The sequence below is a fragment of the Saccopteryx bilineata genome, chromosome 7 (assembly GCF_036850765.1).
Source record: "Saccopteryx bilineata isolate mSacBil1 chromosome 7, mSacBil1_pri_phased_curated, whole genome shotgun sequence".
Classification (NCBI taxonomy): Eukaryota; Metazoa; Chordata; class Mammalia; order Chiroptera; family Emballonuridae; genus Saccopteryx; species Saccopteryx bilineata.
Window position 1 is genome coordinate 89,288,458 of NC_089496.1, and position 14,274 is coordinate 89,302,731.

The window sequence follows — 14,274 nt, forward strand, 5'->3', positions numbered from 1 at the left end:
AGGGCTGATGTCTTTATTTTAAATAAAGACACGACTGCCTGACAAGGCAGTGGTGCAGTGGATAGAGCATCGAACTGGGACGCAGAGGACCCAGGTTTGAAACCCCAAGGTCACCAGCTTGAGCGACGGCTCACCAGCTTGAGCATGAAATTATAAACATGACCCCATGGTCACTAGCTCTGCTGTAGGGACCCTCCCCTCGTCAAGGCACATATGAGAAAGCAATCAATGAACAACTAAGGTGCTGCAACGAAGAACTGATGCTTCTCATCTCTCTCCCTTTCTGTCTGTCCCTCTCTCTCTGTCACACACACACAAAAAAGACAGGACTAATATAGATAGTAACGAAGTAGTCAAGACCAAAACATACTTGAGCCTAAAGCAAAAAAATCAATACTGTATTTCCCTGTGTATAAGACGCACCCTTTTCTGAAATTTTTTGGGGTCTAAAAACTGGGTGCTTCTTATACAGTAGTTGTAGGTTTTTCTCATTTTTTTTGCAAAGATGAGGAATTGTATGAATTTTACAATGAATAAAACTTAAGTTCACTAACTTTATGTAATATTTTTCAAATTTCAGGCCCCAAAATTAAGGTGTGTCTTATACATGGGGAAATATGATAATACCAATCCTATCTTTGTTTAAAATTTTGGTCTTTTGTTTGGGGATTTCTTTTCTTTTCTTCCTTTCTTTCTTTTGCGCATTAACTTTGGCTTTAAAAACTATATAAAATATTGTTTCCATGATTTTTTTCCAAGTCCTATAAAATTTATACCAAAATGGTATGGGCCATGCCTCGCCCTAGACTTAACCTTGCTTCAGGACCTCTTCCGTCCAGTAGCCCTCTGTTTAGACCACTGCCGAAGTTAAAACATATCATTTCTGACCACATAACAGGTGGAGTCAGACTAGCACGCCCATGAAATCACACAATGGCTTTGCTGTTAGTGCTACTCTTTCAATCTGCACTAATTCATGTAGTTACCAAACAGTAGAAAACTACCTACAAAGTGAAAATACTTTTTCTTTACATATTCTGAATATACAGATTTTTAAAAAAAGAAAAAAATTACCAGCTTCCTCCACTGAATACATCTCTCGCCAAAACATCCTATGTTTGTAGTCATCTTTTGGGGCATACAAGTATGTATTTAATTCCCATTTCTGGAGCCTTAAAGGGAAAGAAAATTACATATGTATAAACAGACAACATGCATAGGCTATAAATCTCAATTTTTTTCCTTTTCTTAAAATATCTCAATCTCTCCATCAAAGCTAATAATATACTGGAGCAGTAGCTTTCAACCGTTTTGTAATCCACTGGAATTGTAAAAACTATTACAACAAATGCCAGCATGTTAAACAGTCTTAACTAAGGCCCTGGCTGGTTGGCTCAGTGATAGAGCATCAGCCTGGCGTGCGGAAGTCCCAGGTTCAATTTCTGGCCAGGGCACACAGGAGAAGTGCCCATCTGCTTCTCCACCTCTCCCCCTCTCCTTCTTCTCTGTCTCTCTCTTCCCCTCCCGCAGCCGAGGCTCCACTGGAGCAAAAGATGGCCCAGGCGCTGGGGATGGCTCCATGGCCTCTGCCCCAGGCGCTAGTGTGTCTCTGGTCGCAACAGAGAGACACTCCCCCCCCATGGGCAGAGCATCGCCCCCTGGTGGGCGTACCAGGTGGATCCCGGTCGGGCGGCATGCAGGAGTCTGTCTGACTGCCTGTTTCCAGCTTCAGAAAAATACACCCAAAAAAAGGGGGGGGGTCTTTTTTTTTTTTTTTTCCTGAAGCTGGAAACGGGGAGAGACAGTCAGACAGACTCCCGCATGCGCCCCACCGGGATCCACCTGGCACGCCCACCAGGGGTGATGCTCTGCCCACCAGGGGGCGATGCTCTGCCCCTCCGGGGCATCGCTCTGCCGCGACCAGAGCCACTCTAGCGCCTGGGGCAGAGGCCAAGGAGCCATCCCCAGTGCCCGGGCCATCTTTGCTCCAATGGAGCCTTGGCTGCAGGAGGGGAAGAGAGAGACAGAGAGGAAGGAGGGGAGGGGGGTGGAGAAGCAAATGGGCGCTCCTCCTATGTGCCCTGGCCGGGAATCGAACCTGGGTCCCCCGCACGCCAGGCTGACGCTCTACCGCTGAGCCAACCGGCCAGGGCGAAAAAAAGGGTCTTAACTAAAAACACAGCTCTTGGGTGAGGCAGGTGAAGCCCAAAACCTATTCGGCTTCCCCAGGAAAGGTTGAAAACCAATGGTCGAAGTAAAAAAGTAAAAGAAAAAAAAAAAAAGTAAAAGAATAACTCCTGAAACTAAGAAATATTCAAATTGCACACGACCTATTGTTAGTATTTCTTCAAACAAACAAAAAAAATGTTAATTTTAAGACTTCACAATAAAATAAATTTTACCTTCTAAAGAGTTCTTTTCTCTGTTCCATAACCCAAGGTCGTCCATAAAATCCTGGATTTAAAGAAAAAATAAAATTAGGACTTTAAAGTTTCAAAATGTGTTAAAATCGTTTGAAAAAAGGTTACAATACAATCTTGTTTTGTAAAAAATATGTACAATACACGAAAATCTGCCCCTGGCCAGGTAGTCTCAGTTGTACCAATACCCCCCAAGTCAGGACACATACAATACGCCAACAATTGTGAATGCACAATTAAGTAAAACAACAAATAGATGTTTTTTGTTTTGTTTTGTGTTCAGATGGGCGCTTCTCCTGTGTGCCCTGGCCGGGAATTGAACCCAGGACTCCTGCACGCCAGGCCGACGCTCTACCACTGAGCCAACCGGCCAGGGCTTGCATCCTCTCTGTCTCTCTCTTCCCCTCCCGCAGCCGGGGCTCCACTGGAGCAAAGTTGGCCCAGGCGCTGAGGATGGCTCTATGGCCTCTGCCTCAGGCGCTGGAATGGCTCTGGTTGCAACAGAGCCACACCCCAGATGGGCAGAGCATCGCCCCCTGGTGGGCATGCCGAGTGGACCCCAGTAGGGCGCATGCGGTAGTCTGTCTGACTGCCTCCCCATTTCAGCTTCAGAAAAGTACAAAAAAAAAGAAATATAATTAAATCTAATTTTTATTTTTGTACTGACTGATTTTATAGAGGAAGGGAGAGAAACACATTTGTTGTTCCACTCATTTATGCATTCATTGGTTGATTCCTGCATCCAACTGCAACGTTGGGGCATCCAGACAACACTCTACCCAAATGAGCTACAAACCAGGGCTAAATCTAACTTCTAAAAAGATTATCTCAGTCTTACAATGGTGGAAAGGATACAAAGTAATCCAAAAATGCTATTAATAATAATTACTACACCTAGGAGGGGAGTTAAAATTGCTTTTAAAGGAAGGAGGTAGGAAAATAATCAAGAACAGAATTAGAGCTTGCTCTCTCCTCCCCAGAGCACTCCTTTCTTCCCTCTCAGGCGTGTATTTTCTAAACCCTAAGAGACTTGCAACCAGGGAGCAATGGCAGCACCAGCTCATCCTGGGCTAACTCCCTGAACCTGTCTCCAAGGCCCCCTTTTCTCTGACGTTCCAGGGAACGCGCCTAGGCTCATTCTCTCCTAGAACATTTCTAGAGAGCCAGAGCAGCTCCGCTTAGGCTCTCTCCTGTTGCTGCTTCTATCCAAAACCTCTCCATTTCACTGATCCCAGCTTTAATAAAAGTACTACCAAACAAACAAAGAATTTTTAAGAACTGAATCAAAAAAGATTCTGACTGACCTAATTTTATCACTTTTTTTTTTCAAGTTTCTGATATACTAAAAAAGGGCCCAAAATATGCCTTAAACTACAATCACAACAAATTCAACAGTGGAACTGGCCCAAAACAGAAGCTCTCAAGCAATCTCAATTCCAAAGCAAAGGTTTGAACAACTGAAAATTCAAGGACAAGACTTGCCCAGTGTGTGCAGGGAGAGGGAGGGGAGGTGGGGGGTTAGAGCACAAAGCACTAGTCACGCATACTTTTCAGGAAGCAAACCTGCAAACTGATGACTTAAATAGTGGTGTAAGCACCGAACCCATACTGGTATTTGGAGCTCATTGTTGAGTTGTGCTTATCATACTTTATAGCTTGCCTAATCTTTCTTTTCCACCTCTCTCAATCTAATCCTCTACAAGAGATAAGGACACCCTCTCAGAAGTACTATGAAGATGGCAATCTTTTTTTTTTTTTAATTTTATTTATTTTATTTATTTATTCATTTTAGAAAGGAGAGAGAGAGGGAGAGAAGAGAGAGACAGAGAGAGAGAAGGGGGAGGAGCAGGAAGCATCAACTCCCATATGTGCCTTGACCAGGCAAGCCCAGGGTTTTGAACCGGCGACCTCAGCATTTCCAGGTCGACGCTTTATCCACTGCGCCACCACAGGTCAGGCTGAAGATGGCAATCTTGACAATTCAATGTTACCCTTACAGGTGGATCACCCTCTTAAGGTGATCCTGCCTTAAATAGGTAAAATTTATACAAGTTCTTTATAGCTTTCCTGGAACATTTAGCATTATCATTTTTACCTTAAAGGCTCAGGCATTAAACATCCCTTTAGAGTTGCTTCATTATAAATAAATATTTTTCAAGTGTTTAACGTTTCAGTCTTCAGAAGCCCTAACTCTCCTCTTTGAGAGTCAGGTTGGTTTTGGTTAATGGATACCACAAAGAGGAAGCAGTGCTGTTATACACAGAAGTTAAAATCAACAAAGGTCTGTGAGGGAAAGGAAAGGAAAAAAGAATCCTGGCAATACCTACAGTATTTTTATCCTCATTCATTTTTAGGAATAGTGCCAACTAACAAGTACATAAAAAGAGAAAAATCAGGTGCTTAGCCACCAGGAAAATATAGAATGGAATGTAATGGATGAGGGACAACACCTGAGTGAGGCCAGTTTCCTTAGGCTCACTCTAGTCTAAGATTTCTGTATCCCTCAGCATTCCTTCCCAGCCCTCCACATCAAGATCTGATGACAAAATTCAAATTCTTTTTTTCTAGAATCTCCCTGCACTCAGGCGCAACAAATATGTCAACAGATAAGTCACACAAAGCAATCACGCTTTCATAAACTTGAACTCCAAATTCAAAAGCAGTTTTCCATTCTGTCTTCTCCTAAACAGTGCAAGTTAACTTGGCTGAACTCTTGCACTCCTTACTGCAAATTAGTCTGTTCTCCCCTACAATTTATCTAAAATACAATAATAACCAACACCTATCTTTCAAATGAAATACCCTATGCCAGTAATTTTCAACTGGTGAGCTGCAAGAATTTTTAAAACATGCAATACCTGACTTTTTAGTCGGGCACTGGTCTCTTTTCCCTTGTTAAAAAAAAGGGGGGGAGGGGAGGACAGCCAACACAGTAATAGCCAAGTAGTGTGAATGAATTAAAATTATACCTATTTTTCTTTGTCAGATCGACAAAAAAGTTTTTGATGTGCTGCAGAATTTTAGTAATTTGTGTACAATGTGATGAATAAGGTTGAAAATCGCTGTTCTATGCTAACACTGAAAAAGCTGAAGCTCTCAACTAAGACCTCTTTCGTATCATTTTGGTTTCTCATTACGACAAATGTTTACACAGTTTTACTCCCAATACCATTACATACAGGATTAAATAAAGCAGACAGCTAAGAAACCCTGGGTAAGCCAAAATACTTCCGAAAACTCAAATATGTGCGTATTTCAGAAACTAATAATGTAACTGATTAATGCTTCCACAGAATATAAAGCCGAATATTTGACCATTATATTAATAAACTGTGACATAATCTCCTGGTCATTTTTCCCAACTACCAAAAAAGTCCATCATTCCTTTTAAATGGAAATAGGATAAGTCTCGAGACAAGCATTTTAAAATCTCTTCTAAAGTCACTAAATTAAAATTTCCTATCTCAGATATTAAAGTCAAAGCTTCTTCCCTCAAGGGCAAAGCACAGTAGTTGGCAAAGGGCAATTCTCTAGGCTGCAAATGAATCTTCAAAGGGTGGGGGGGTGGTGATTGGCTGGCAAAAAAAAAAATTCTAAGCCAAAAGGAATTAATTCGTTAAACCATAGGCCTGTTGTGTTTCTCTTCACCCCAGGAGTACAACAAGCACATTTGTGTGGGTTCTTTTTTCCCAAACAGGGGCGACAGTGTCACTACACACATACTCCCACTTGAACGCAGACCACCCTGGGGAACAGCATCCCCAGAACACACACCAGTGCGCGACTCCGAGCCCAGCACCGGGCTCCTTACCAACGCCTCCGCCGGGGAACGCGCGGCTCCGAGCCCGAGGCGGGTGGGGTCAGGCTTAATCGCCAGAGGGGAATTTCGACGCCATTTAAGAACGAGAGGGAAGCCTTGCCCACTTTCTCGCCTCCAGTTTGCAGGGTCAAATTTCAAACCCAAGGAAGTAACACCTTTTTAGAGTCCCCCCCCCAAGCGCCGCCGCCACCCCCTCCCGAGGACAGAACCTGTTAGTACCGGGGCGACGCGCGCGGGAGGATGTTCTCGCCCAGCCCACGCCAGAACGCTCACCTTCCACGACGCCACACAGGAACCTCCGAGCCCCTCCTGCCGCCCCGGACACCGCTGCTCCCCCAGCCCCGGTGGGGTTGTCTTCTCCGGGAGCAGGAGTCGTCGGTGGCTCCAACGTTGCCCCCGCGGAGGTGGCAGGGTTGGCGTTGAGCTCGTTCTCCCGCTCCTCCAGCGCCGCCTGGCTCTCCTTCTGAACCATGCTCCTTCCCCCGACCGCCGCCACCTCTAAGGGTTCTCCTTGGCCTCCGTCCGTTGGGCCGCCGGCCCAGAGCCCTGGAGGGCCTCGGTTTCAAATGCTCGCCCCTCCGGCGGCTTCCCTTCCCCCTCTGCCCTTCCCCCTCCCACTCCGCAGAGACCCGAATGCCCGGATGAGAAGGGCGGCGGCACCGGAGTGAGCCCTTTGTCAGCCGCTGCCTTGGCGTAAGTGGGCGAGCCGAAGCCAAAAGCGGAGCTGCACTACTCGGCCTCTGGAGGCAGATGCCCAGAGCTTCTCCTCTTGTTCTCAGTTAGCCTCTATTATCCTTCCTAAAATCTTAGTTCTGCTGTTCCCCCTAAAACCCCAAGATCTCTTCTGCCGCTGCTTCTTCCACCAGCTTCCTGTTTATCCGCACTGCGCCTGCGCTGGAGACCGGCTCAGACCGGTCCCCTTAGCCCGGCTCCCCCTCCCTTTTTTGGGCTAGCCTACTGACCTTCATTCAGTAGGGGGAAGAAGAACAGAAGAGATGCAAAAAACGGGAGGTAATGAAGGCAGTAGGCTGTACCATTTGTGTTCGCCACCCTCCAAAACGGGCCAGGAGCTCTAGGACGGACCATTTACCCCACCCAAACAAGGGGAGTATGGGAGGAGGCTGCAGCGGGTTCGGGCAATTGGGATTAGGGAAAAAGAGAAGCGTTTACTCTCGCAATGCGCAGGCGCGGAAACGAAGCTCCTAATTTTTAAAAACATAGGGAGGAACTGACCTATTTCTACTGAGATTCTTCTAATAGATTGGCTCATTATAACAGCCTGACCCAGGCCTGTTCTGTCAAGAAAACACTCCAAGAAGCACAGCTAACCCCTGTGTCTTCAATCATTATTCCCTACCCCCAGCTTGGCACTACCCCTTTAAATAAAAAATTTAATCATTCGTTTGTTCATTCATGGGACACCTATAGACCTTGCCTAATGCTGGGCTCTTGGGCCACTATAAGCTCACGGTATAGCGGTGGAGACAACCAAGTACAGTCCTTCTTTTCAGTATCCAAGTGTTGCCAGAGCACATAATGGCACTGATCTAATCTTCTTTTGGGAAGAGGTGGTGCTTTTGAGCTGGATGCTAAAAAATGAAGAGGAGTTGGCCAGATTGAGTAGTGAGGAAGGGAAAAGAACACCAGATAAAAAGAAACAAAGTACAAATTAGGGAGGAGTGAAAAGGCCTAGCTTGTTTGGGAATGGGGAGAGTGAAGTGTGAGGGAGAAATGAGATCCCTTGGGCATCAGCACAAACATCATTTCCTTGGGGACGCCTTCCCTAAGTCTTAGGTGGGCTTAGATCCTGTATGTTCTCAGAGCTCCCTGTAATCCTGTCATAATGCACTTTACATTTATGTGGAGAGACCTGTCTCAACTTGTGAGATAAAAATGTGAAATGAGCACTGAAGTCTCATTCTGATTATTAAGACTTAGTATTGTTCCCTGGCCTGTGGTGGCTCAGTAAATAGAGAGAGTCACCTGGAAAGCTGAGGTCACAGGTTCAAAACCCTGGGCTTGGCACATGATAAGGAATCAATCAATAAACAACTAAAGTGAAGTAACTATGAGTGGATACTTCTCACTCCCCATCCCTCTCTCTTCTCTCTCTGTACTATCAATAAATAAAATCTTTTTAAAAAAAGATATAATATTGTCCATCTTACACTTTAATCTTATATTCGACAACTCCAGCAGTAGCCTAACTTGTAGCTCCAGAGACTCTTATAAACCCTCTTCTTTTTAGTCCTGGAGTGTTGAGATTGGGGTTAAGGAGAATCATTTTCTTAGGGAATTTCCTGTGATAACTAACTGGAGATCATAAGCAACTTCACTGGATACTGTGATCACTTGAGGGATTTGGGGGATGTCATTCCAGCTGATCCCAGCCCTTAGTCTCATAAAACGTTCCTTTCTGCCTCACACTTCACACCATGCTTCTATTAGCAAGTCAATAGCCACAATTTCATCTATTCTCCATAGTCCAGACTCTGAGGTCTGTGGCCCAGGAAAGATTTCCCTTACATATCTGTACCTTTCAACTCGTAGTTGTGGCACTTAGCTAATCATTGATTGCTTCTTATACATGCCTTGACTGGAGGGGCTCCAGCCAAGCCAATGACCCTTTGCTCAAGCCAGCAATCTTGGGCTCAAGCCAGTGACCTTGAGCTTCAAGCCAGCGACCTTCGGGCTCAAGCCAATGACCATGGGATCATGTTGATGAACCCACACTCAAGCCGATGACACCATGCTCAAGCTCAGGGGTCGGGAAACTTTTTGGCTGAGAGAGCCATGAACGCCACATATTTTAAAATGTAATTTCGTGAGAGCCATACAACGACCTGTGTACATTACGTATTATCTAATGAAAAATTGGACCCGTAACCGTGAACATGAGCAGTAGGAAATGATTGGATTGTAATACATGAGAATGTTTTATATTTTTAACGTTATTACTTTTTTTTTATTAAATATTTGTCTGCGAGCCAGATGCAGCTATCAAAAGAGCCACATCTGGCTCGCAAGTCATAGGTTCCCGACCCCTGCTCAAGCTGGTGAGCCGGCACTCAAACCAGTGACCTCGAGGTTTCAAACCTGGGACTTCAGTGTCCCAGGTCAATGCTCTTTTTACTGCTCCACCACTGGTCAGGATGTACCTCTGAAATCTGAAGGGCAGTTCTTGCCACATACTTTCTCTCCATACTGCACCTGCAATAGGAACCAAACTTTAATAGAACTATGATAAATATTTGTGGAGTGAATGAAATAGGGCCCTGCTCTCACAGAGTGTACATGTTGAAAAAACAGACCATAACAAATTCAATACGGACACAGGAATTCAGTTGGTGATAATTAATATGAAGGGAAGAAATTGAATGATGTGATAAAAAGCAACCAAAGCGAGGAAGGGCTTCTTTAGGTGGAAGAATAAGTAGTAATTCAGCTGACAGTGGCTTTGGCTAGTGAACAGCAGTGGAGACAGAGAGGTGGTGCACCTTTGGTGGTGGAATTGGTGATTGATAAAAGGGGGGTAGAGGGAGAGAAATGGAGAAGAAGAAATGACTCCTAAATTTTGACCTGAACAACTATGTAGATAGTCTCATTTATTGAAATGCGGAAGACTGGGAAAGCATGAATCAAAGTTCCATTTTGAACATGTTAAGTTTGACCCTTACAGCCTGACCTGCAATGACACAGTGGATAAAGTGTTCACCTAGAATGCCCTAGAATGCTGAGGCCGCCAGTTTGAAACCCCGGGCTTGCCTGGTCAAGGCACATATGGGAGTAGATGCTTCCTGCTCCTCCCCCTTCTCTCTCTCTCTCTCTTTTACTCCCCTCTCTAAAAAAGAAAGAAAAAATAATTTTTTTTTCTGACAGAGTCAGAGAGGGACAGATAGGGACAGACAGACCAGAAGGGAGAGAGATGAGAAGCATCAATTCTTCGTTGCGGCACTTTAGTTGTTCATTGATTGCTTTCTCATATGTGCCTTGACCGGGGTGGGGGGGAACTACAGCAGACTGAGTGATCCCCTTGCTCAATCCAGCGACCTTGGGCTCAAGCTGATGAACCTTGCTCAAACCAGATGAAACCGCGCTCAAGCTGGCGACCTCAAGGTCTTGAACCTGGGTCCTCAGCATCCCAGTCTGATGCACTGTCCACTGCACCACTGCCTGGTCAGTCAAGAATAAAATCTTTAGGCCTGACCTGTGGTGGCGCAGTGGATAAAGCGTTGACCTGGAAATGCTGAGGTTGTTGGTTCGAAACTCTGGGCTTGCCTGGTCAAGGCACATATGGGAGTTGATGCTTCCAGCTCCTCCCCCCTTCTCTCTCTCTGTTTCTCTCTCTCCCTCTCTCTTTCCTCTCTAAAAATGAATAAATAAAATTAAAAAATAAAATAAAATCTTGTTTTGTTTTTTTTTTAGAATAAAATCTTAAAAAAAAAAAGTTTGTCTTTTACATGTGCACATGAAATGAATATGTCCAATAGGCAATTGGATGGGTCTTGGAGCTCAGACAATTCTAGAAGTATAAACTTAGGAGTATTCTGCATATAGATGGTATTTAAACCATGGGGGAGAAGAGACTCAGGTCTCAGCTATGGAGTCCAATGTTTAGAATTCCAGTTGAGGCCTGACCTGTGGTGGCACAGTGGATAAAGCGTCGACCTGGAATGCTGAGGTCGCCGGTTCGAAACCCTGGGCTTGCTTGGTCAAGGCACATATGGGAGTTGATGCTTCCTGCTCCTCCCTCCTTCTCTCTCTCTCTCTCTCTCTCTCTCTCCCTTTCTCTCTCTATCCCTCTCTCTCCCCCTCTAATGAATAAATAAAGTCTTAAAAAATAAAAAAAAAGTCTTTAGAATTCCAGTTGAGAAGGATGAGTCTGCAAGGGAGGGCTGAGAAGGGGCAGCCAGAAATGTAGAGAAAAACTGGGAAGTATAAAATACTGGGAGGCAAGAAGGGAGGCTGTTTTGAGATGGAGCAGCTAAGGACATTCAGAGTCCAACCAACAGCCAGGAAAAAATCAGAACACCAACCTGTTTTATTCTGGTTACCATTTGTGTGCCCTGGGGCACTTCCCACTTCACTAGAAATTCTCAACTTCAGACTTCAACTTCCCTTGAACTTGGATCTATCCTAAAATATAGAGAATGTCTCCATATCTAACCCAGTTATACACACACACTCACCATGCTCATTCATCCAATCATATAATTATTGAATGTCTTTTATCTGCTAGGCCTCGAGCATAGGATGGTGAGGGTAAAAAAAACCTAGTCCAGGCACTCAAGGAGCCCTCAGAAGCTTACAGTGTATCAAAGAAGACAATCACTCAAATAAATATATACTTACAAACGAGAAGGGCCATGAAGGAAAAGTATTGTATATGAAAGCCTATCACAGTGTCACTTGTTTAAATTATGCATGACATGCACAGCATCCATCTTTTACACACAGATCTTTACTGTGCCACCAGGCCATCATGAACGGAGACTTAGGGGACTGGGTCCTATAAATGTTTCCTCTTTTGTACAATGGAAGGCTGAAAGGTAGACCAGATCACAGGTTCTTAACTTAGGGCCTAGGGTTGTGCTTCAGGAATACAAAAATAAACAGAAAAGTGTGCATTTTCATCCTTCTGGACAGTGGGCCCACAGCTTTCATCAGATCCTTCAGAGGGACTGTGACCCAAAGAAACCCGAGGGCCTACAGAGCAGATAATTGTGTGATGTGAGCAGGCATACATGACACAATAGTGAACTATGGAAGCTTTGGTTTCTTGGCCACCATATCCTACCCTTGACCTTGTCAATGTGTACAGTAATAGAATAGAAGGTCTGATCCCCCTTCTATGGATGGTGCAACTTAGTCACCATATGATGGTGCCCTAGAGGAAGGATGGAAGGAACCTATCATTGGTGGCTACCTCTCAGGGAACGAAACAAAGAGGTCTCCACCCCACATAGGAAGTCTCTACTACTCTAGTATCATTTGCTCCATGGTAACCTGCCCTGGGTCCACTCTCTCTGATCCCCCATCATTTTTTTTAGGTTAGAGGAAGAGAGAAAGTGAGGCAGACTCCTGCATGCTCCCAGACTGGGATCCATGCAGCAACCATGTCTAGGTCCAATGCTTGAGTACCAAGCTATTTTTAGCACCTGAGGCCAACACTCAAACCATCCAAGCCATCCTCAGTGCCCAGGGCTACACTGCAACCAATTGAGCCACTGGCTGAAAGAGGGGAAAAAGAAGAGAAGGGGGATAAGAAGGCAGAGAGAAGCAAATGGTCGCCTCTCCTGTGTGCCCTGACTGGGAATTGAACCCAGGACATTCATACACTGGGCTGATGCCCTATCCACTGGCCCATCAGCCAGGGCCTCCATCATTTAAAAAAATATTTATTGATTGATTCTAGAGAGAGGAGAAAGAGAGAGAAAGGCAGGGAGGAGTGGGAAGCATCAACTTTTAGTAGTTGTTTCTTGCATGTGCCTTAACCCAGCAAGCCCAGGGCTTAGAACCAGCAACCTCAGTGTTCCAGGTGGAAGCTCTATCCACAGAGCCACCACAGATCAGGCCTGATCCCCCATCATTCTTGGCAAGAGAATAGACACAAATAAATGTAGGTATGTCCATACTGGAGGCAAGGTTGGTATGTTTACACAACAAAATTTTCATTAGAAACTAAAGGTAATTCTGTCCCCACTCCAAAAACAAAAAGCACTTTGAGATTAACTGATATCTGTAAATTAGAAATTTTTTCTTTTTTTTTTCCTTTAGTGAGAGAGAGAGGGACAGACAGACAGGAAGGGAGAGAGATGAGAAGCATCAATCATTAGTTTTTCATTGCGCATTGCAACACCTTAGTTGTTCATTGATTGCTTTTTCATATGTGCCTTGACTGAGGGGCTCCAGCAGAGACAGTGACCCCTTGCTCAAGCTAGCAATCTTGGGCTCACACCAGCAACCATGTGGTCATGTCTATGATCCCACACTCAAACCAGTGACCCTGCGCTGAAGTTGGTGAGCCCGTGCTAAGTCAAATGAGACTGCGCTCAAGCTGGTGAGCTCATGCTCAAGTTGGATGAGCCCCCACTCAAGCTAGCGACCTTGGGGCTTTGAACCTGGGTACTCAATGTCCCAAGCCAATGCTCTATCTACTATACCACTGCCTGGTCAAGCTATATTTTTAAATATTTATTTTCTTTTCCAAGTGAGAGGAGGGGAGATAGGGAGACAGACTCCCAAATGCACCCCAACCAGCATCCTCCCAGCAACCCATCTGGGGCCAATCTTTGCCCATCTTGGGCCATGATCACAACCAAGTTATTTTTTTAAAGACTTTTATTTATTCATTTTAGAGAGGAGAGAGAGAGCCAGACAGACGGAGAAGGGAGAGAGAAGAGGGGAAGGAGCAGGAAGCATGAACTCCCATCTGTGCCTTGACTGTGCAAGCCCAGGGCTTCAAACCAGCAACCTCAGTGTTCCAGGTCGACACTTTATCCACTATGTCACCACAGACCAGGCCACAGCCAAGCTATTTTTAGCACCTGAGGCAGAGGCTTCATGTAGCCATCCTCAGTGCCCAGCCCTATGCACTGCAGGAAGGGAACAGAGAGAGAGAGAGAGAGGAGAGGGGTAGGGGTGGAGAAGCAGATGGTCACTTCTATGTGCCCTGACGGGGAATTGAACCTGAAACATCCACACACCGGGTCGACGCTCTACCTCTAAACCAACCGGCCAGAGCAGAAATTCTTGATTCAACCTGTAATAATGTCTAAACAAAAGATGGTTGGTTTGGTATAATCTTTAAGACAACAAGTCTTGTCTCTAAGGAGAGAGGTTAACATGGGTACTTCTCCAAGGTCAGGTAGGTTTCCAACCCTTCCCGAACTATGCCTTGGTCTCCCACCAAGGGTGGGCCACACTATGGAAAAGAGAGGTACTTTTGGTGGGCCTAAAAGGCTGCAGGTGCATGAGTTAGAGGTTGTGAGGTATGTGTGGGGTAGGAGGGACAAAAAGGCAGACAGCAGCCTG

The 14,274-nt window shown here is 45.2% G+C and overlaps 1 protein-coding gene across 2 annotated transcripts in view; it reads right to left on the reverse strand.

The window, feature by feature from the left end:
• The window catches only part of OGA (O-GlcNAcase), a 31,720-nt gene extending 24,572 nt beyond the window's left edge, over nt 1-7,148 (reverse strand). For both annotated transcript variants that reach the window (XM_066240318.1, XM_066240317.1), the window contains exons 1-3: nt 6,514-7,148; nt 2,403-2,454; nt 1,075-1,172 (exon numbers count right to left, since the gene is read on the reverse strand). In XM_066240318.1, the coding sequence (XP_066096415.1) occupies nt 1,075-1,172; nt 2,403-2,454; nt 6,514-6,712 (349 nt within the window). In that variant the 5' untranslated portion in view covers nt 6,713-7,148. The remainder of the gene's footprint in view (nt 1-1,074; nt 1,173-2,402; nt 2,455-6,513) is intronic.
• Between the last annotated feature and the right edge of the window lie 7,126 nt (nt 7,149-14,274).